Below are 22,398 nucleotides of genomic sequence, written 5' to 3'. Positions count from 1 at the left end.
ATAAAACGTTGCTATTATTTATTTTCTTTTTTGTTGTTTTGCTATGTGTTGCTAGAAATTTTGTTATTTATGTTATTGATTCGATCAATGTTAACACAATGTATTTTTAATATTATGAATGAATAGATTGATTTGAATTTCTGAAATTTGTACTTCTTATGCTTGTTTTTTAATGTATAATTTGATAACAACGTCGGTGTCACATTGCGCCTCGGGTACGAGGCGTGAGAGAATTAGACTTGTCAAATTAGGTCAGGTCCGTCGGGCCGGCCCGCCCCGCCATAAAAATTGAGAGGGTTGGGTTGATAAAATAGCAGCTCGTTTGGAGGCGGGCCAAAAGGACTGAGCTCGTTTGGGTTGCGGGCCAAGATGGGGTTGGCCTAAACAGGACGGGCTGGCTGGCCCACAAAATTAGAGTAGGGTTTTATATTTTTAAGTTTAAAGTTTTATATAGAAGTTGGAATAAGTCTCATTTGCGCCTCCATCACTCTCATATCTTATTTCTTCCTTATTTTTTCTCTTGCGCCTCCATCACTCTGGTAAAATCTCTGTGCTTTTTTTTTTTTGTTGAAGATATTATGATCTCCTCCTTTTTCTGTGCGTAGTAATCAGTTTATTTCTATTCACACAGATTTGCATCAAATTATCAGGTCCGGTCAAGAATTAACAAATGATCATTGTCAGGTTATGTGGTTGCAGTTATTCGACGAGTGATTAATACATTTTATGTGGATTGTACTCGATCGGATATTTCACTAATTGTAAGCAGATAGATTTTTTCCCCTTAGATGCCTAAATTATCTCTCTTTGAACATATGACATAAATGGTTGCAGAATAGATTGTGTTCTTATCTCTTTATTATTATTTTTTTTTTGCTATTTCCAATTGACATTTAAAATTTGTGTTCAAATATAACGTGTTGATAACCACTTGATTATGAGAAAGATGCATGAGTGAATCCAGCAAATTGTCGGTCACTCCCTCAAATTAAAAATATATATTAAATTCTATACATAATTTTCTGAAAAGTCATGTTTTGCTCACTTGAAATCCTTTTAGTCTCCTTTCTCACCTGGTCACACTCCCCCTCGTCATTATTCCTGAATCCTCTCGTTGAATGACCACAATATTTCAGCACGTAGTCTTGGTAAGGAATTCACAGTAAAATGTAACTCCTAGTATCGCAGCATTTTGTTGAAAGGAATTTGATGTCATTGATATTCTACTAGAACTACCTGCAAGTGGTGTATTTCTTTTTTGAATAGACCATTTTTAGTGTAAAAAGAAACTCAAATGATGAAAATTGCCATGTTGTAATAGCCTCTAGTAGTTTTGCTGCCACTCTTGCATACCTCAAGTTCCTAGTTCTTACCTAAATCTATCCTCTCGAGTTGAGTATTTTGGCATAATTCATGAGAAAAGTGTATTCTTTTCGATTTCCTATAATTATTTGTGAATTATGATCTTATTTATTTTACAATTTTCAGTACCATAGTGGTTTAATATTGAGCTTTTAGTGTATTAAGTAATGTCTAGATGTTTTCGGCTTTGTTTATTTGTTTCAGGTATATTCTTTTGATTCAAGTGAAAATTTATTTGAGATTGAAGATATTTGTGCATGTTTTTTGTATGCATGCATGTGTGCTATTGTATTATTGTTATGGAAATGTATTTGAGATTGAAGATTTTGTATATGGACTATTTATATTTTTCTCTTTTATCTAAAAATATTTTTCTTATCTAAAAGGTGTGAATGAAGATTGCTTGGAAAATGTTGTGATTGAAATGACTGAAGTTATTAATATTTTTCACTATTGTATTTGCAGATTATGGATTCTACCATAAACCAAAGTATTAACATAGATGATTATGAGGAAATGGAAACAACAAGCATGGTCAGGAGGAAGCTACATCAAAAAAACCTAAAGAATATTCTGATGTCTGGAATTATTTTACGAAAAAAGATATCGGTCAAGATGATATACAAAGAGCCGAATGTAAGGCATGCAAGAAAGAGTGTAAATGTGGAGGAAAACAAATATGGGACTTTTATATTAAGGCGTCATCTTCAAAATTGCAAAATGGTAAAATTTCATGATGTTGGATAAATGATTATTGATCATGATGAGAACATGAGGTCAAAAAAAATAGATCAAAAAATTTCACGTTAGTTATTAGCTGTTGTCGTTATTAAGCATGATTTGCCACTTTCTTTTATCGAGTATGATGGTATTAAAGCTTGTGTTAAATATATAAATCCTGATGTGCTTTGTATTTCCAAAAATACTCTTGTTTCCGACATTTCAAGAATCTACATGAAAGATAAAGAGAAACTTAGGCAAACTTCGGCTAACATAAAAAATAGAATTTGTTTAACTTTAGATGTATGGACTGCATGCACTAGTGAGGGCTACATTTGCTTGAGCGCCCACTTTGTTGATGATGATTGGAAATTGAATAGTAAAATATTTAACTTTGCTCATATGCCTCCTCCACACTCAGAGTCGAATTGGCATCAAAATTGTTTGGATTTTTGAAGGAATGGCGGATTGAGAAAAAAAGTTTTCTCTTTGACATTGGATAATGCATCAAGTAATGATAATATGCAAGACATTTTGAAAGAACGACTCTCGTTGCATGATAGCTTGTTGTGTGATAGTGAATTTTTTCATGTTTGTTGTTCTGCTCATATATTGAATCTCATTATCCAAGAAGGTCTCAAAATAGCTAGTGTAGCTTTGAATAAAATTATAGGAACTGTCAAGTATGTGAAAGGCTCAGAGGGTAGGATGAGAAAATTTGAAGAATGTGTGAGAGCAGTTGGTAACATTGACAATGGTATTGGCTTGAGATTGGATGTGCCTACTCGTTGGAATTCAACATTTTTTATGTTGGATAGTGCCATCAAACATAAAAGGCCTTTTCTTCTCTTCAATTGAATGATAATAATTATAAATATTGTCCTTCAATTGAATAGTGGAAAATATGAGAAAAAATATGTAAATTTCTTGAGCCATTTTATGATACTACTAATTTGATTTCGGGTTCTTCTTATCCTACATCAAATTTGTACTTCATGGAAGTTTGGAAGATCGAGGTTTTGTTAAATGAGAACTTGTCAAATGAAGATTTGGTGATAATTGTTATGCGTAAAAGGATGAAAGAGAAGTTTGATAAGTATTAGAATCAATAAAGTGTGGTGCTTGCTTTTGGGGCTATTCTTGACCCACGAATAAAGTTTTCGATGTTGGAGTTTTTTTATTCGAAGCTTGATGATGATCCTATCAAATGCCAAGAGAAGATGTTGATTGTGAAGACAAAGTTGTATAAGCTTTTTGAACAGTATTCTAACACCAATCAGACAGGTTCTTCACAACCAAGATCTTATGTTACAATTTCACATATTCAAGATGGAGGAGAAATTAAAAATATAGGCAAAAGAATCTATCATGTAAGCATTAAAATGATTTATTTCTTTCCTGTTTCTTATATTTACTCTTTGGTTTGTTTATATATATTGCTTTACCATAAGTTAATTGATGTAGGAAATCATGGCATATGAGAGTCAAATATTTAGAAGTGCGGGAAAATCCGAATAAGATCTTTATTTGGAGGAGCCAAAGCTTGAATTTGTATATTATCAAAATTTAGATGTTTTGGAGCATTGGAAGAATCATAAGCATTGATATCCTTCACTTTCATTGATGGCATGCGATATTTTGTCTATCCTCATAACTACGGTTGCATCATAGTCAACTTTTTCCATTGGTGCTCATGTGCTCACCAAGTATAGAAGTCGCAACCTTCCTGAAAAAGTGCACGCTCTTATTTGCACGCGTTACTAGTTGCGTGGTTGTGTGTGTGTGTGTATAACTTTTCTTAAATTGATATATTGGCTTACTTCGTGTCTTTTAGATGCAGACGATGATGAATGTGCAAATTTCAAAACAACTTCATCCTGCGAAATATCCAATGTTGCTGAAATCTTTGATGAAAAAATAGTGGAGGGAGCTATTGTAGAAGATGAAGATGGTGGGCCGCCCCGCCCCGCCCCGCCTAATGACGGATTACAGTGGGTGGCGGGCTGGCGCACAAGTCTAGAGAGAATCCCTCTTAATTATTAAAGAGTTGGATGGATTCACCCTAGCTTTTAGTATCTGGAAGATACCGAAACTAAGGCATTTACGTATCTCAAACGAGGTTCAGTTTGGAAAACCTCGGCTTTATTACATGGCCTATCAAACTTTCTCATCTACACAAGCATGCTGAAGAGGTTTTGAATCAGACTCAGAATCTCAAAAACCTCACCTTCTACCATGGTCCATTCAAGATGGGAAAGTTCCATTTTCCAAATATCTCAAGCCTGATGCATCTCGAATCGCTGAAGTTTAGCGAAAACAGTTGGCAGCCAACACGTCAACACACACACAAGCATCCCCGGTCCACATTGCCCACGGATTGAAGAAGCTGATATTATCTGGTGGGCACATGGACTGGAAAGATATCTCAAATCTTGGAAAGCTACAAAGCCTGGAGGTTCCGAAGTTGAGGCGTAATTGTTTTATGGGGCCGAGTGGAGGACCCAAGAAGGAGATTTTAATTCGACTCAAGTTCTTCAAACTTTCCTGGATGGATCTTGAGCAATGGAATACTTGGACAGTCATTTTCCAAGCCTTCTGGAAAGATGCAAATATCTGGAGGAAAATCCCATTTAACTTGGGAGCCATCCCAATTCCCAACCTTACACATAATTGAGGTGCACGGTTGCGGCCAGTCGACTTTGGTTTCTGCCAAAAGAATTCAACAGGAGCAGAAGGAGATGGGAAATGATGAGCTTCAGGTCATTCATTGGTCACATTGTACTCGACCAATTTGACGAATGTCAGGTAAGATAATACCTGTTTTTTTATCACGATATATATTAATATGATTAATTTAACCTGAACTTGCCAACTCCCCGTTTGAGTTCATCAATGGAGAGATGGATATGAAACCAAATGTCATGATTAGATTCTATTATTCAAGTTAGAATACAGATGCCTAATACACCTATCTTACTCTCCCTTCCCATTTGTTTTGGTTTGGGAAGTAACAAATAAATTCGGTTGTATTTGGATAGAATGATTTGAAATCTGTGAACTTAAATATATTTTCAGTATTTTATTTTTGAACCAAGGAGATGGTTCGTCTCGCAGGTGATGTAAGAAAGCCATTTTATTTTTGAACCAAGGAGCAAAACATGGAGGTCTTGGATTTTGGATTCGGCACGCAACGCAATGAAGGATAAGGGGCGATCGACCTCCCTCACCTCCCACAAATCCATCTCTAAATGATAGAAATAAGCGTGCGAAAATTTGACAAAAGAAAGGACTACAAAATTTTTTTTTTTTTCAAGATGAGTGAATGTCTCTCTAGTCTCTATATTTTATGTTGGATTGAATAGCACCTGGGCTGATAAAATGTATGGTATGACCGATTAAAAAATAATACTCCCATAAAAATAATGGCGCCCTTGCATGAGACAGAATATAATACAAACATGCCTCAAGTTTACGTAGCACTTAAATTTTTTACTTGTGCCCTCATTTTGTGTGCGTAGGGGGGGTGGGGGGGGTGGGTGCATGGTTCTATGCGTAGAGTAATATTTAACGATTGAATAGGTAGCATTAGACAATATTTTCAAAAATTGAGATCATAAATCAAAATGCATCAACCATTCAGGAAATATATATTCTACTATACTCCATCAATATGTGCTGTGTCTTATATTAATGCAATATGATCATAGCACACATAACAAACATCCCCAATAACATAAACAATATAACAAAGAATTGAAGGGTATCGAAGATAGCCATGCATAAAATTATCAACGAAAACTCAACTCAAAAGTAATACCCCGTTGGATAAGAACAGATGCGTTATCCTTCCTGATATAAAACTTGTTAGAACATTTACACACACTGCAAATCCGAGTAGAACCACCATTGAGCTGACACCATTCACTTTAGCCAATTTTCTTCGATATAGAAATGACATTGAAATTGTTCGAATCAGGATTTTTCTTAATAATCTTTTGAATAACTTTAGCAGTATCCTGAACCAAGAATCAAACACACACATCATCATCATCACAGTCCATTCCCGCGGAGTCAAACACACACATAGTTAAGTAAAAATCAAGGAAACATGAACTTTTGATAGACAAAAAAAGATGTATTTGGTGGACATTCAGTTCCATGAACAAATGATATTGAGCTCAATTTGACTCACTTGACTAAATATGGGTAGAAACTTGTAGCTAAAACTGAATCAAGTGTAGCAGAAAATGAAACAGTAATGCGCAGGAGATTGGGAACGGCTTAAAACTCATGCAAGATATGCTTAGCAAAAACATTTTAAAGTTTAGTCCATTTACAACAAGATTGGCTATATTATTTCAGTCCTTGCCAAAACATGCAAAGAATGCACCACACCCACTTTTGTGCCAACAGCAGGTAGACAACTTCATCATTCAGTTAAGAGGGGAAGGGGGAGAACATGAAAGATCTATCCAATTGTTGGGGATGGAAAATAATAACCTGTAATAACGAGCTTGCAGAGGAAGGCCCGTGCAAAACTGGTCCTGCCCTCCTTCCATCAAGCTCATACAGTTTTTCTGAAAAAACATGATGTGCAATGAATGTGTAAGTTTAACGAAGTTTGAGACAATAGAAAACATGGGACTCAAAAATGGAAAGTAGAAGCTAAGATGCGTAAGCAAGCGACCAACTAGTGGGCCTGGTACACAAAAAGACATTTGAGTCTTTGACGATATTGTGTCCCCAAGTTTGTAGTGCATATAAAATCTACCGAAAGCAAAGGATGTCAAAAGAATAGTGATTAAAGAAAAATATATTTTCATCATTGCTTCGTTGTTACCGAGTCAGTCATATCAGCGCACATCATATAATAGTAGAGCTAATTTATAGAACCATTGTAATGGAGGCAACAATTTCAAAAAAGTTCAATAAGAGCACCTGAAATCTAAAATATAAGTTAAATACGAAGAAACTACAATGAAAAATGAGCCGAGGAAACAAAAAGTAATGAAATGGTTACATGGGCAACCGAGAGAGAGAAAGAGAGAGAGAGAGACCATTAACACATACAAAGCAGATGAAATGTGTGTCAACTTCTTCAGATGCCTGCATACAAAAAGGTACAAACACAAATTAACAATTTCTCATTGACACATACAAAGCAGATGCAATGCGCGTCTACTTCTTCAGATACCTGCATACAAAAAGGTACAAACACAAATTGACAATTTCTCAAGCATCAGCTTAAATTCCATTCAATAAAGAACGGAAGCATAGTACGTTGTCGGTGTGCATCGAAATAAAAGCATGAAAAAAGTTTTAAATTGATTGAGTTTTTTATAAAGACAGGAGAAGCAAGCACCAAATACAGCAAGTTTGTGAGGCCAATGCAATTCAATTTCACTACATTTGTTATAAAGATAATCAAAAGAGAATAATTATGAATCTAGAACAAAGTAAGAACATAAAAAGACACTATAATGACAATGCTTTCAAAGTTTCAAAGTCACTGTGATCACCGACTTTGAACTCCAGTGTAGAGTCAACTTGTTGAGAAGAAAAACAGCATCCCATTTCATGAATAATACTTTTAAACCTCATTTTCAATCAGTCCAAAACCTGACCTCAGTATCTCCAGCAGTAGCCGCGACAGAATGTGCAACTTCCATTTCTCGATCCTTTTCAAGATATGCAGCACGCTACAAAAATATTTATATAAGCAACTATTAAAAGGCAGCAAAAGTAATGACACATAACTTTCACCCAAACACTTAATAACAACATGAAAATTTTGACAACATCTATACCTCAGATGGATCAAAATCGGCAGTCGCTTTGAGAAACCTATCAAGGAAAGACCCTTGATCTGAAAAACAACCAAAAAATAGTGAAAACCATAAAAATGGAATATTCGAAGATAAGCCAATAGTTAATGTAGATGGTATTCAAAGATGCAAGCAAAAAAATGAAAACACTCAATAAAGGCATAATCTCTAAATTGCAAGACTTATGCAGCAGACCATCCATAGAAGAAACGAAAAATCTTTATCACATACATGCGATAGCCAGATAACAAAGAATCAAAAAGCTTACCAAGCTTTATCTCAGAAGTGATATTTGCAACAGCATGTAGAAGTCCAATGGTGCCACATGCATTTCCAACAGTTTGCTTCATAAAGTAAACTCCAGTGTGCTGCTCCTGTATAAAAGATTGTCAAGTTGCAATTTTAACCAACAAAGCAAATGAATCAAAACCAATGGTCATTAGAAAGATCGATAATATAGAAAATAAACAACGTAAAAAGTTGCAGAAAAAAATAGATACAAATAGAACCCAATTGACAATTATGTCATCCCAAAATTCATCAAAAGATGAGCATTGCTAGAACTACATTACAAGTGCTACTTAAAAGAACTAATTATAAAGACAGAAAATGATACTTACTGTCAGGGACTCAATCCATGGGGGCCAGCCCAATGCAACCAAGAATCGAGCAGCAAAAATCAAGGATGTGCTATATCAAAGGTTTACGCATGGAAAGTTTAGAAAATAAAGAATGAGATTGATTGAATTTTATTTACTTTCCTTTAATAAGTGCGAGAATCTCGAGCTTAGATAGGGGAATAAAGGGCAGATTTCTTGAATGCCAATTTAATACTCATCTTGTATTTAAAGGGTTGCTGATGAAAGAAATAAAGCATTCAGTTTTTCTCAAAAAATATAGATAATATTGAGATCGCGAGGTTCTCTCAAACGAACCTCGAACATCCAAAAAATAGATAGACAAGGAAGAAAAAGCTACAAAGAAATCTCAGAGTTAAACGATCAACCTCCTCACCAACCCATAACCCGATCCTTTACCCGTGCTCATAACAAGTTGGTATCAGAGCCAGTAGTTATGGGCGATTTGCAAGCAATACAACAGCAACTTACGACCCTCTTCAACCTGTTCAAATCCGAAAGAGAAGAGCAAGCACGCAGACAAGATGAACAAGAACGCACCCAACAAGATCTTCACAAAAGGGTTGAAGAATTGGCTGCTCAAGTGTCAAAAACCAGCAAAGACAGTGAGGATAGCAGCGGAGCATCGGATTCACGGACAAGAGATCAGCGCAAAACCAATGAGTTGGGGGACTCGAATCAATTCATTCCCAAATATTCCAGGATGGATTTTCCGACATATGATGGGTCAACCGACCCCATTAGTTGGATAAGCCGATGTGAACATTTTTTCCGCCATCAACGCACGCCCGAAGATCAGCGTGTGGGGCTCGCGTCTTTTCATCTTGAAGGAGACACTCAACTGTGGTTCTTAAAACTTCAGCGAGATCGACCCGATCTTACATGGGAGTTTTTCGTATAATACTGCCACGTGAGGTTCGGGCCACCGATTCACACCAACAAACTGGGAGAACTATCGAAATTGCGACAAATAGGCACGGTGGGAGAATACCAACGTCAATTTGAGCAACTTTCTGCACGAGCTTCCTCCCTCACAAGGGAGCAAAAAGTGGAAATTTTCATTAGCGGCCTACAAGAACACATCGCGATTGAGGCAGACATTCACCACCCAAAAGATTTAACAACAGTTATGGGGCCTGGCCCGTTTGTACGAAAGATGCACAGGAAGCCTACGACAAGAACCCAATTATCCAAAAAGACGTACCATCCCAACAAACACACAACCATCGATCACGAGGCAATTGAGCAGATCAGAGATGGAGGAACGACGCTCAAGAGGGTTGTGCTTTAACTGTGATGAACTGTTCGTTCCAGGACATCGTTGCAAATGATTGTTTCGTCTAGAACTGTTCTCGTTTCGTCTAGAAGTGATCGAGAACAGCGACCCAGAAGATGAAGTTGACAAGAGTAATCCAGACGATCCAGGCATCTCTCTTCACGCCATTACGAGAATCAGTAACGCCCAAACTATGCAAATAATAGGATACATCCATTCGCTACCTCTCAGTGTCGTTATTGATTCCGGCAGTACGCACTGTTTCTTAGACTCCAAGTTGGTCTCACAATTGAACCTTGAAATATCGCAACGAGGAGACATATCTGTGCAGGTCGCAAATGGGAAGAACCTACCATGTTCGGGGATGTGTTCGGCTGTTCAAATCCAACTGGAAAAACATATCTTCCATGTTGATTTTTACATCCTCACACTAAGAGAATTTGGCGCTGTCATGGGAGTAAATTGGCTCCGCTCTTTAGGAAGTATCACGTGGGATTTTGAAAAAATGCAGATGCAGTTTGTAAAAGAGGGCATGCTAGTTACATGGCACAGAGACTCATCCCACCTTCCGTCACACCGAAACCTCTCGGCAACTATACTAGAGGAGGCACCTCTTACACCGCTACAACACCTTCTGGAAACCTACAACAGCCTGTTCGAGGAACGACTCCCACCCTCGAGAGGATTCAGCCATAAAATCCTACTGGAACAAGGTACCAACCCCATTGTTGTTAGACCTTATCGATATCCTCATATGTAGAAAGATGAAATTGAGAAGCAATGTGATGAGATGCTACAAAAGGGGATTATTAGACCCAGCTCATCCCCTTTCTCCTCACCCGTATTGTTAGTCAAAAAAGCAGATGACACTTGGCGCTTTTGTATCGACTATCGTGCCTTGAATGCAAAAACAGTAAAGGACAAGTTCTCCATTCCGGTGATCGATGAATTATTGGAGGAATTACATGACGCTGAATATTTTTCGAAATTAGACTTGCGAACCGGCTACCATCAAATTTTGATGGACCCCAATAGCATCCACATGACGGCCTTTTGCACCCACCACGGCCACTTTGAGTTTATGGTGATGCCTTTTGGCCTCACTAATGCGCCTTCTACTTTTCAAGCTTTAATGAATTCGATTTTCGGCGGCATTTTACGGAAATTTGTTTTGGTTTTCTTTGATGACATCCTAGTTTATAGCGCAAGCTGGGAAGATCACATTTACCATCTTCGTACAGTCTTCACAATCCTGCAACAACAGTACTTATTCCTTAAGAAATCCAAATGTTACTTTGCTCAAAGACAGGTTGCTTACTTAGGACATGTGGTTTCCCGGAAAGGGGTGAGTGTGGATGAAAATAAAATAGCAGCCATTCAACACTGGCCACAACCCAACCCAATGACTCTAAAGGCACTCCGGGGCTTCCTCGGACTAACAGGGTACTACCGCAAATTTGTGCAAAACTATGGAGTTATTGCTGCCCCATTAACCAATATGCTGCGCAAACAAGGTTTTTCATGGACAGCTGATAGCCTGCATGTCTTTGAAACATTGAAGAAAGTGCTCACTTCTACACCCATCCTTGCTCTTCCCGATTTTTCCATACCTTTCATCGTGGAGTGTGATGCATCAGAAACAGGAATAGGGGCTGAACTTCAATAGCAAGGGCGTCCCATTGCATTCAGCAGCGCACTCGCCCTCCGTCATAGGAAACTACCCGCCTATGAAAAGGAACACCTTGGACTCATCAAAGCCGTGCGTCATTGGCACTCTTACTTTTGGGGAAACACTTTCATAGTTCGTACGGATCATTATAGTCCCAAATTTCTGCTCGAACAACGTATTTCAACCTCTCCACAACAACAAGGGATAAGCAAATTAATGGGGTATGACTTTAAGATAGAATATCGGGCAGGAAAATCAAATGTCGTGGCGGACGCACTTTCACGACTAGGCGAGGAGGATGGCTGTTTGATGGCCATTTCGAAACCACAATGGGATTTTCTGGCAGCCATCATTGAAGCACACTCTAATATACCAGAAGTACAACGCCTAATTCGAGAGGTTCACGATGGAGAGGCTTTCGGACCATGGGAAGTTAAAAACGACATTATGTGGTTTAAATCCAAAATCTACCTTCCTCCACAATCACCACTAACTGCTTCTATTATTGCAATGGTACATGAAGGCTACCAGCGCACTCTCCACCGCATAGGACGAGATTTTTATTGGCCAGGGATGAAACGTTAAGTCCAAGCAGTAGTGTCCAATTGTTCCACATGCCAACACAACAAAACAGAAGCAATAAAGCCAGCTGGACTCCAACAACCTCTGCCCATCCCTTACCACATTTGGGCCGACATTTCCATGGATTTCATCGAAGGGTTGCCTACCTCACAAGGGAAGACTGCAATTTTCGTGGTTGTCGATCGCTTTTCTAAATATGCTCACTTCATTGGCTTAGCCCATCCATACACCGCAGTTTCGGTCGCCAAAATCTTTTTCAACAACATCTTCAAGTTACATGGGCTACCCGAAACAATAGTAGCGATCGAGACGTAACTTTCACAAGCTCTTTTTGGCAGGAACTCTTTTATCTGAGTGGCACCAAATTGTGTTTCAGCTCAGCTTATCATCCCCAATTCGACGGACAAACCGAGGCGATAAATCGCATCGTATTTGAGGTGCTTTACAAGTGATCAACCGAAGAAATGGTTTGAATGGCTAGCTTGGGCAGAATTTTGCTATAACACAAGCTTTCACACAGCTCTTAAGGCCACCCCTTTTGAGATAGTTTATGGTCGCCAACCACCAAGCCTTCTGTCTTATCTCCCCGGCCAGGCACGTCTGGAGGCCGTGGATCACGCACTGCAACAGCGTGACCAACTGTTACGCCAACCTCGTGATCGCTTGCTACAAGCTCAGAATGTTATGAAGCTGCATTATGACAAGACACAGGGAAGTGGAGTTCAAGGAAAGGGATTTGGCACTTCTCAAGCTTCCAACCTATCGACAGCAAAGCTTAGCATCCAGAGGCAATGCAAAGCTTTCCCCTCGCTACTACGGTCCATTTAAGGTGTTAGCGAAAGTAGGCCAAGTGGCTTACAAGCTACATCTTCCAGAGAACTCGAGGACCCACCCAATTTTTCATGTCTCATCCTTAAATAAGTTTAAGGGAGGTTCCTTCTCCAACCTAGTACTTCCTCCCCCTCTCTTGGAATCATTTCATCCTTCACCAATGGCAGTACTGGACAAACGCACGAACCAAGGCAAATCTGAAGTCTTAGTGCATTGGGAGGGCCTGTCACCTGCAGAAGTTTCTTGGGAAGACGCTGCCATGCTCACAGCTCGCTTTCCCTCTTTCGAGTTTGAGGACAACCACGATTTCCAAGGGGGAGCAGTTGTCAGGGACTCAATCCATGGGGGCCAGCCCAACGCAAACAAGAATCGAGCAGCAAAAATCAAGGATGTGCTATATCAAAGGTTTACGCATGGAAAGTTTAGAAAATAAGGAATGAGATTGATTGAATTTTATTTACTTTCCTTTAATAAGTGCTAGAATCTCGAGCTTAGATAGGGGAATAAAGGGCAGATTTCTTGGATGCCAATTTAATGTTTATCTTGTATTTAAAGGGTTGCCGATGAAAGAAATAAAACATTCAGTTTTTCTCAAAAAATATAGCTAATATTGAGATCGCGAGGTTCTCTCAAACGAGCCTCGAACATCCAAAAAATAGGTAGACAAGGAAGAAAAAGCCACAAAGAAATCTCAGAGTTAAACGATCAACCTCTTCACCAACCCATAACCCGATCCTTTACCCGTGCTCATAACACTTACCTTCAAAAAACAAATGATAACGAATTTCTCAGTTTGTGAAGGAAGTTCACCCAGCCAACAAAATTACAAGAAACAATTAAAATTGTAACCTATTTCAAATGCAGTATTGATAGCAGGGGCATAAAATGATAAAATATTCAGAAAACTCATGCAATTCTCGCCAGTGATTGCGCAATATATATGAGCATAAAAATTCCCAGGTCTTGACCTTTCTTTGAGGCTTAATGCTTCAATAAAAAATGTAAAAGTATTTAGTAACAGTAGTATCAACACTTTTCCAGCACTGCGAGAAAAAGCGAGAAGAAGATAAATGAGAAGTTTTTCAAAGGGCGTGGATGTAATTCAACAGAATTCTTGGAAGGCGAGTCGTGGTTGTGTGTTTACATACATTATCCAGTTGCAGAAGTGCCCATGCATATGATTGTGGGATAGATGACATAAGTGTTATAACAGCATAACAAAAAAAATGAAAAAAAGATCATGCCTTGAAAACTAAAGCAGTGAATTGAGGGAGAAATATGAAGAAATATTCTTTCTTTTTATTGAATTGCCTCTTTCCAGAGAAGCTATTACAATATAAACAGGGAAAAACTAACCGTAGCGTTCGAACCAATCAGAAAATAACTTATTCTCTCCTTAATCCTAGGATTTGACTTTCCAAATTTATTCAAATTAATTCAGAATCATAGCTAAAAACAAACTATAAGCAAATTACTACATCAATCCATACAGCATTGTGTGTAAAGAAACACGGCCGTAGTGTACTACAATATGAAAAGGGAAAACACATCAGTTGATCCTTATATAAACCAATGTAGTTATTAGTAAAAATCTCAGGTGCAGCAAACATACTGATGCAGTAAAAAGAATGAAGTCTAAGCTCATCCTCCGAAGTAGAATGGATAAACAAACCAAGTAGCATTTGATTTTCACTAGAAACGTCCATATAACAATTCTTTCATGAGAAATTAAGTTTCCCATTGAAAGAGCAGATGTTAATGAGAAAGTACAACTCACCCTTTCTTCACGATCTCGCTGAATCCTTTCATCTTCAGTCTGTGCACACACAAAACTTTCATTACAAACAAAATAACCAACGGTTTGTGTGAAAAAATGTATCACATGGTAAAACAAGCGCAATCTAAAAATTTCCTCAAACTACCTGTGATGTTATGGGGAACAGAAACAGCACAGCTAGCACAGGCTTTGGGACCATTTCCAGGAGCTCTTCATCCAATCCATATACATCATAGCACCCAGCCTCGTCAGGAGCAACACCAAGCCCCCAAAGAAACTGCTCATTGCAACTTGCTTAATTAATAAAACTACTCACAAGTTCCATGTAAAATACATATCATGATTCTTAGGAGAGTTATTAATCCTGTTTTACATTTTTCTAGGCTGTAAAATTTCTTGAAAACCACCAACCCGTAATCACATATTCCCACTTCTAGTAGAACATTTACCTTTCATATTTATTCCCTTTTAGAGGCTTGAAACCTCGCTGTTAATAATGAATCGTAAAAATCAACTCTGTTCTCTGATTTTTGGCATTACGTTCAAGAACTCAATTTCTTTCCTTGTTTCAAAAACCCAATTCAATGAAAAATAACTAACTTCAAATACAGTTCAAACGCTGAATTCATTCCTCTAATAACAATATTCAATACCCAAAAAAAATCAAATTTTCAAAATAAAAAAATGAATACGCATCAAATGCAGAAGGCATTGTTTACATTCAAAAATCAAAATCAATTCATTAGAATAATCATAATCATAATAACTTTCGGAACACGCCTCAAACGCCGAACTTCTTTCTAAACTTTTAGAAAAACAAAACAAATATTAAATAATAACAAAAAACTCTTCGATTTCACTACCTGATTCATTATATCTGGGTTTGCTTCAAGAGGAAGCCATCTCTTCACAGAAGCACTGCCCGCCATTTTCTCTCAGGAAGTTTTGAGGGAATACTCGAGATTCTGCTTAAAAAATATATAGCTTCTCTGTTTGCTTAATCTCAGTTTACTACTTATAGTTTTTAAAATTACAATAATTACCGCAGTTTCATAATAATAACTATTTATTATATGTACCCGTTACATATTTATATAATTATTTTGTGTGTTCAATATTTTTAAAACGGAAATTTTATATTATTTTTTTCTGTATTTTTATTGTGATCACTTGATATTTATTTTAAGGTGTTCTCTCTTTGTTATATAGTAGGAAGATAAAAGAAATGTTATTTTTTTAAGAATACATGAAAAAACATTTTTAAGATAAAAATTTATGTGATATCATCTCAAAGTTCTAATTTGTGATAAGGATATTTTATAACTAGACCCGTTCAAACTAACTATCCGACCCACCCAAAAACCTAACAGATCATATCAGATCGACTGAGAAGCTCGAACTCGCCGCTCAAACGGACTCTGTCTCTTTATTTGAAATCCGCCGCTCATCTCTTTCGAAGTTTTCACCATTATCTGAAGCCACTGAGAAGCTCAAACTCACCGTTCATCTTTTCCGAAAATCCTCCTCGCTACTTCAAATTTGCGACCCTTCTTCATTACCACATCTCTGCCATTACTATTTTTTTGGGGTTGTAGTATCATCATCAACTATTCACGTATTTCCAATTGATCTGGTTTTTGAGACCGTGATCTTCTATTATTTTTAATGGATATATGTAAAGATCGACAATTGAAACTGATCATCGCATAAATATCATGTCCCGAGACCGAGGTATCACTGACATCCGACATTGTTTAAAAACAATAAGCCTCGTAGCAAAAGATCCCAAAAATCAGTATATTTCATAAAAGAACATCGTCTCTATATATGCAAAGTCGAATAAGGCAGAAGCTGTTCTTACAAAGTGAATGTACAAAATACGGAAGCGGTTACAAATAAACTAATAAATTTTGAAACTAGGGACTTGATATCCAAAACTCCGTATTTCTTCATCAGCCCCAGAATTGATCTTGTTCCTAATCTTCTACTCAGTTCTTCACATTTATCTAGGGAGGGGATAAGGGGATGAGAGTTTTGGGAAACACTCAGCAAGTGGGGCCGATCGAATACCATAATAACAAGTTTTACATATACTTATATTTAAAATGATCATTTTTTAGAGATGAAGTAAAAACAAAACAGATGAAGTTCAAAACTTATATCGTATCATAACATAATCTTACTAGAACAAAGTCTTATCAAATCAGAATCACATACCGAACACATATCTTATTATAATAACCACGAGTTACCATTGATATTGGGCTCTTTCTGGAACCTCCTCTTATAAATAGGCTCCATCCAAGGCCTTGAAACTTTGTGACCAAGAGTAAAAACAATAAATCTGTAAATAAGATGAAAGAATTTTTTCTGAAAGTTCGAAGGTTGAAATCATTATACGCCTTCGTTTCTTTTGTTTTCAAAAGTTATTCACAATAAAACTTTGATATTTACAGTTTTTGTAAACACCTAGTTCAGTAGGGCTTAACACTGCTTATTGAAAATTTTAGTATCGACTTTTTCACAACTTTAAATAAACTTCTAAATAGAAAGACTATTCGTATCAATTACAAAGACTTACTCAAAAGATAACACAAATAGATAATACAGTGAATATAACTAGCACAAGATGATCTCTAAAAAAATGTCTGATAAGGATTTTGAGAGTGTTCTTCCGATATGTTCAGTAGAGCTCGAATAGAAAAAATTGATCGCATAAAGTGTCTTTTGTTTGAATTAAGAGTTGAACTTTTATAGATGATCTTCAAACGTTAGGATCTGAACAGTTATAAATTGGTCGTACCACGATCATAAATGCACTTGTATGATTTGTCATGTAAACATAATATAAGACAACAATAAATGCTTGTGATATTGACTTAAATCAGTCAGGAAGTGTTTTCCTTAACTAGAATACTGAACATCTTATGAATGTTCGTTTTGTTGATGTTATGCTCCACTAATAAATAAAATAATTTTAGTGGTCATACATGATCGTTGACAAGATTCAGTAATCTGAGGATGATCAGTAATGCTTGTCCATTTAGTTACGTAGACATTGAAGAACTATCATATGTGAGCAAATAGTTTGTTGAACTTATCGGCTACTGAATTTTTCGCAGTGCTGAATTTTAATAATTCTTAGTTAATTTCTTAAGCCGACCACATCATCAAAACTTATATATACCAACAAACTAAATCAATTAATGTTTTATAATTTTTGCATTTTATCGAGTAAGATATACAATTAAATTTATTAGTTGACATATTTTATGACTATCAAGATTTTATAAAAAAAACATGACATGTGATTATAAAAATAATAAATGCATAAATTTTGAATATGTTTAATTATTGAATTTAATTAAAGCAATTGTTTAAACAAATTTATGACTTATTTAATTTTAATTAATAATTTTAATCATTTTCATTATAGAAATTAAGCATAACTTAATGTATTAATATTTTAATTTAATATATATAAATATTTTGTAGAATAAATTAGTTGTTGTAAATAAATAATATGAGATATTCCGATAATATTCTTTTTAGAATGGAGTTTAAATTTGATGAATTGGACTGAGTTTTATATTTGATTCATAAATTATACTATTACAAAGTTAATGATATGCTAAAATAGAATAAGGAGTTGATCTAAAATAGCTCGTCCATTGATGCAGTAGCCTCCAAGTTCTTTACCATACAATTCACAAGGTCATCACCTCCCTGAGTACAATTCCAGCGAGATGCTATAACTAGCACATATGAGTTAGACTTGACGAACCCACTGCTCCAATCGAACCTGCTTCAAAGGAGGGCCACGGTTCGGTTTATTTCTTTGAGGGCAACACCACTTTCCTGTAATCTCCAGTGCATTAGTCAAGGGAAAATTTGTGGTTTCAGACAAAACATTTCTCCTTGTATTAGCGTTCTCCATGGGGTTCGGCCCATGTTTCACACCTTTTCTTAGGGTCTGGAATTGAACTCTTTGAGGCTTTGTGAAGCTCTCAATGTCCGTTCGTTTACCACTGTTTCTTGTACAAACAAAACCATTTTCTGGAAGTGCAGTTTCTAAGTTTTCTTTCCCAAAATCTCCTTTGTTTGATAGGCTGTTTTCAGAATTATCCTTTGTTTGAATTAAAGGAAGATATTTTCCTCCTTGACGACCTGTATCATTCTCCACATGCACTACTGTATGACTCCGAGTTGTTCTGCACATGAATGTATTATCTGACTTCGCATTATTTTCTTTACCATCTGTGTTTTTTTTTATGCATTCTTCGACTGAGTGATGGCTACATGCTTGTGCTTTCTGTTCTGGCAACATGTGCTGAGAAATCCTTTCAGATGATAGCTCATTTGGCACATGGGAAATTCGGTTACGTTCAAGCTTTTGACCATCCTGCAAATCCAGAATAACAATATTAGCCTCATTTGCAGGCCCCAAAATCCAGTTCTGGACAATGGAAATACAGTTTGTAATCAAGAATTCGCATTAATAAATATGTTTAAGTTAATCTTCGTGTTTGTTATGAAGCCCTGATCTCCAAATTGGAATTCATTATGAAAGTGAAATTGCTATTTTTTTAATGTATTTGCTAGTTGCATACTTGTATTGGTGCCTATTTGGAATTATACTTTCCTATTTTCAGACAATTATGGAATTTCTATTGTATCCATAGATTGACCAAAAGCATACAAATGAGATATTTGAATTAAGGAAAATGCATAGAATGCCATGTAGACTAGAGTCAGGGGGACACATTTTTATCAGTTGGATTAATTTAATAATAAAAAAAAATTAAATATATCGATATATTTAATTTGTGTAAATTACATTCAAGTAATTCAAAATCATGTATTTTATGAATAGTCAATATTAAACAAATTTGGACATAAAATCTAATTATATTATTGATTGACCTAGTGCACTCGGTAACACATTTTACTAGGTGAAGATAGACAGTCATTATAAGATTTTTTAATCACTTTTTTGTGGAATAGGGTGCATCTATTCCAGGTGAGAGGGTTGCCTACACCTTCAAGAAAAAGTGATCTTCTCGTTATGTGATGGAATAAAGGATCACGATAAATACAACACTCTCCCTTAAGCACAATAGGAAAATAAATGATTTCGAGAATACGTCAAACAGAGTAGAAAACCAAAGAACAGGAAAAACAGACATAAAAATCAATCAAATTCTAATCCCAGAAATAAAAGATTTAGTTTGTGTTTCCAACTACTTCTGATAGATCACTTCCGAGAACATAATATGCAATTTGGTATTTGTATAACAACCATATAAAACTGCCACGAGAACATACATGCAAAGATACAAGGAGGAAACGAGATAGGCATACCATAGAGTCAGTTTGATAAGTCTGCTTGGAACCTTTAACTAAATCGATACTTTTAACTACTTCTGAAATTCTGCTATGGCTGGCCAATTCAGCATTACATGCCTCACTTTCTTCGCCTTCTTTATAGTCAGAAAATGTGAAACCATCTGTAGTATCCAGCATAGGTGTTTCGTACAAATAGCTAGAGAACCAGTTCCGAATGTCAGGAGGCTCTGATACTATAAATAAAAAGAACAGTGAACATTTTGTCTATTTAGAGCTTTATGTAGATCAGTCTTTTTTTATATCAGCTGCCAAAGAATGGCAAAAGGAATTTGGAACTTGAAAGTAAACATTTTAACCGATCTTTGCTTCTAACACAAGGATCAAATCATACAAACATTTTATATGTTGTGAGTATATTCACAGTATTAATGCCCAGACGAGTTTTGCATACCTGAAGCAAGCAAAAGTGAGTCGGAGTCGGACAATCTTGAAATCTATCACAAAAGTCCACCAAAAATTGAAAGATTATGACAAGTAGAATATAACCTCATTCTCACCGGAAAAACCGAATATACATTTTATTTTATGAAACACATCAGCAAACACATACGCAAAAGGTTATTTTCTCCAAATCTCCCAAAAGGCCAAAACAAAACCAAACATTGTGTTAGGGCTTCAATCCCTTTTACGATTAAACATTTCAACTAAAAGTACTTCTCCTTCACCAGAGCTTTGCAGCAGTTAACAGTGACAGTAGTGTGCACATTTTAGACTGAGTGAAAATGTACCAAATATCTGGTAAAAAAAAATAAAGAAAAAGAGAATGTACCGAATATGATGAAAATGTTCAGATAGATATTATGTTCCAAATAATAATTTGTATGTAATTACTTCAATTGCGTCCCCTTAAGAAGAAAAAAACTGAAAGGCTTGTTTTTAGATTCTTTCTACTGGGGATCAAGATTTGTGCTTCCATATTGAAGCTCGTCCATTAATTAATAAAATATAAAAGGATGAAAACAGAAGTTCAATTACCACATCGGCACGCTTGCTGTTTTCCAATTCATCAGACTCATTACATTTAACAACCCCATCCAAAGATTCCATTTTACCAGCGAGTAAACCATCATTAACTTTGTCAACTACTCGAATATCATCCAACTTCGCTTTCTTTTCTTCCTCATTGAAAATCCCGGCAGATGCATCAAAATCTTGAAAACCATGGAGCGTATTGGACTCATATACATAGCTTGAGAACCAGTTTCGGATGTCAGGAGGTTCTGAAAAGTGGGAAGAAAGCGAAAGATTTTGAAACCATAAAGTTACACTATCAAGACACATAAAATAGCTTCTTTCAGTCATTTTATCGAACAGTTTGCGCCAAACAGGGTCACAACAGTACTAACCAAAAACCAGTAATAATTTTAAGTATAAAATTTTTCATTATGTTAGTTTCATCCCCCAAATATCACATTTGCCCCCCTTTTCTTGCTCACCCAAAAATTATTGAGCGATGATTAAAATAAAAATAAACATTACGAAGAGAAATTATAAGAACACCTGATGGAAGTGACGCCGAATCCAGAGAACCCAGAAGCTGAAAACAACAACAACAACAACAACAACAACAACAACAACAACAACAACAACAACAATAAATTACAATGCGTGAAAAGATTTAGACTCTAGAAATACGAGGAACTCAAGTTTTTCTGACCCGAGAATCCGCGGCGTGAAGCTCCAATTTTGGATAATTGGGCATATTTCTTTCTCTTCTTTAGACGCACATACACCACAAGCCACAACTTTAGAATCTTCCAGATGCTTACAATAAGCTTCGAAATTTGGCGCCATTGTCTATCATTCAAAAGTTTTCAACTTTCAATGGTGATACATCAAAATACCAGGCAAATGATTGGATCGTAAATAGGAATGTAAATGAGCCGAGCCGAGCCGAGCCGAGCCGAACAGTATCAGGCTCGGGCTCGGCTCGTTAAAATATTTTCTCGGCTCGGGCTCGTTACGAGCCTTTGGTTTGAAGCTCGGGCTCGGCTCGTTCGGAAGTTATGAAGCTCGGGCTCGGCTCGAGCTCGGCTCGTTAATGGCTCGTTTATCTTGTTTAATGAGCCTGGCTCGGGTTCGGCTCGTTAAACAAGCTCGTTTATCTTGTTTAATGAGCCTGGCTCGGGCTCGGCTCGTTAATGGCTCGTTTTTTAATATAATTTTTAATTTTTAATTTATTATTATTTATCATACATAATTATTTTAATATTATAACTCATTAATTATCTCAAATTCGAGCTCACGATCTACCTAAACGAGCCGAGCTCGAGCCCGAGCTTGTGAACCACTTAAACGAGCCGAGCTCGAGC

The 22,398-nt window shown here is 36.6% G+C and overlaps 2 protein-coding genes across 3 annotated transcripts; both read right to left on the bottom strand.

Moving 5' to 3' along the window:
• Window positions 1–5,740: 5,740 nt before the first annotated feature.
• On the bottom strand, window positions 5,741–15,696 carry LOC140987844 (ubiquitin carboxyl-terminal hydrolase 3). Its single transcript, XM_073456531.1, has 9 exons — window positions 15,544–15,696; window positions 14,826–14,957; window positions 14,681–14,719; window positions 8,176–8,281; window positions 7,890–7,948; window positions 7,707–7,781; window positions 7,140–7,188; window positions 6,583–6,659; window positions 5,741–6,098 (listed from the first exon to the last, which is right to left on the bottom strand). Exons 1-9 carry the CDS (start codon window positions 15,607–15,609, stop codon window positions 6,009–6,011), a joined length of 693 nt encoding a protein of 230 aa, XP_073312632.1. The 5' UTR covers window positions 15,610–15,696; the 3' UTR covers window positions 5,741–6,008.
• Window positions 15,697–18,243: 2,547 nt separating this feature from the next.
• On the bottom strand, window positions 18,244–21,947 carry LOC140987272 (uncharacterized). 2 transcript variants are annotated; one of them, XM_073455721.1, is made up of 6 exons: window positions 21,744–21,947; window positions 21,587–21,623; window positions 21,062–21,306; window positions 20,478–20,520; window positions 20,042–20,253; window positions 18,244–19,082 (listed from the first exon to the last, which is right to left on the bottom strand). In XM_073455721.1, exons 1-6 carry the CDS (start codon window positions 21,786–21,788, stop codon window positions 18,450–18,452), a joined length of 1,215 nt encoding a protein of 404 aa, XP_073311822.1. In that variant the 5' UTR covers window positions 21,789–21,947; the 3' UTR covers window positions 18,244–18,449. The 2 variants fall into 2 exon arrangements, with proteins under 2 accessions (XP_073311822.1, XP_073311821.1); XM_073455720.1 differs by having other exon boundaries at window positions 18,247–19,082; window positions 20,042–20,259; window positions 21,744–21,946.
• Between the last annotated feature and the right edge of the window lie 451 nt (window positions 21,948–22,398).

This window comes from Primulina huaijiensis, chromosome 11 (genome assembly GCF_012295235.1).
Source record: "Primulina huaijiensis isolate GDHJ02 chromosome 11, ASM1229523v2, whole genome shotgun sequence".
NCBI lineage: Eukaryota > Viridiplantae > Streptophyta > Magnoliopsida > Lamiales > Gesneriaceae > Primulina > Primulina huaijiensis.
The sequence above is the reverse complement of the archived record's forward strand: the minus strand, read 5'-3'. Positions and strand labels throughout refer to the sequence as shown.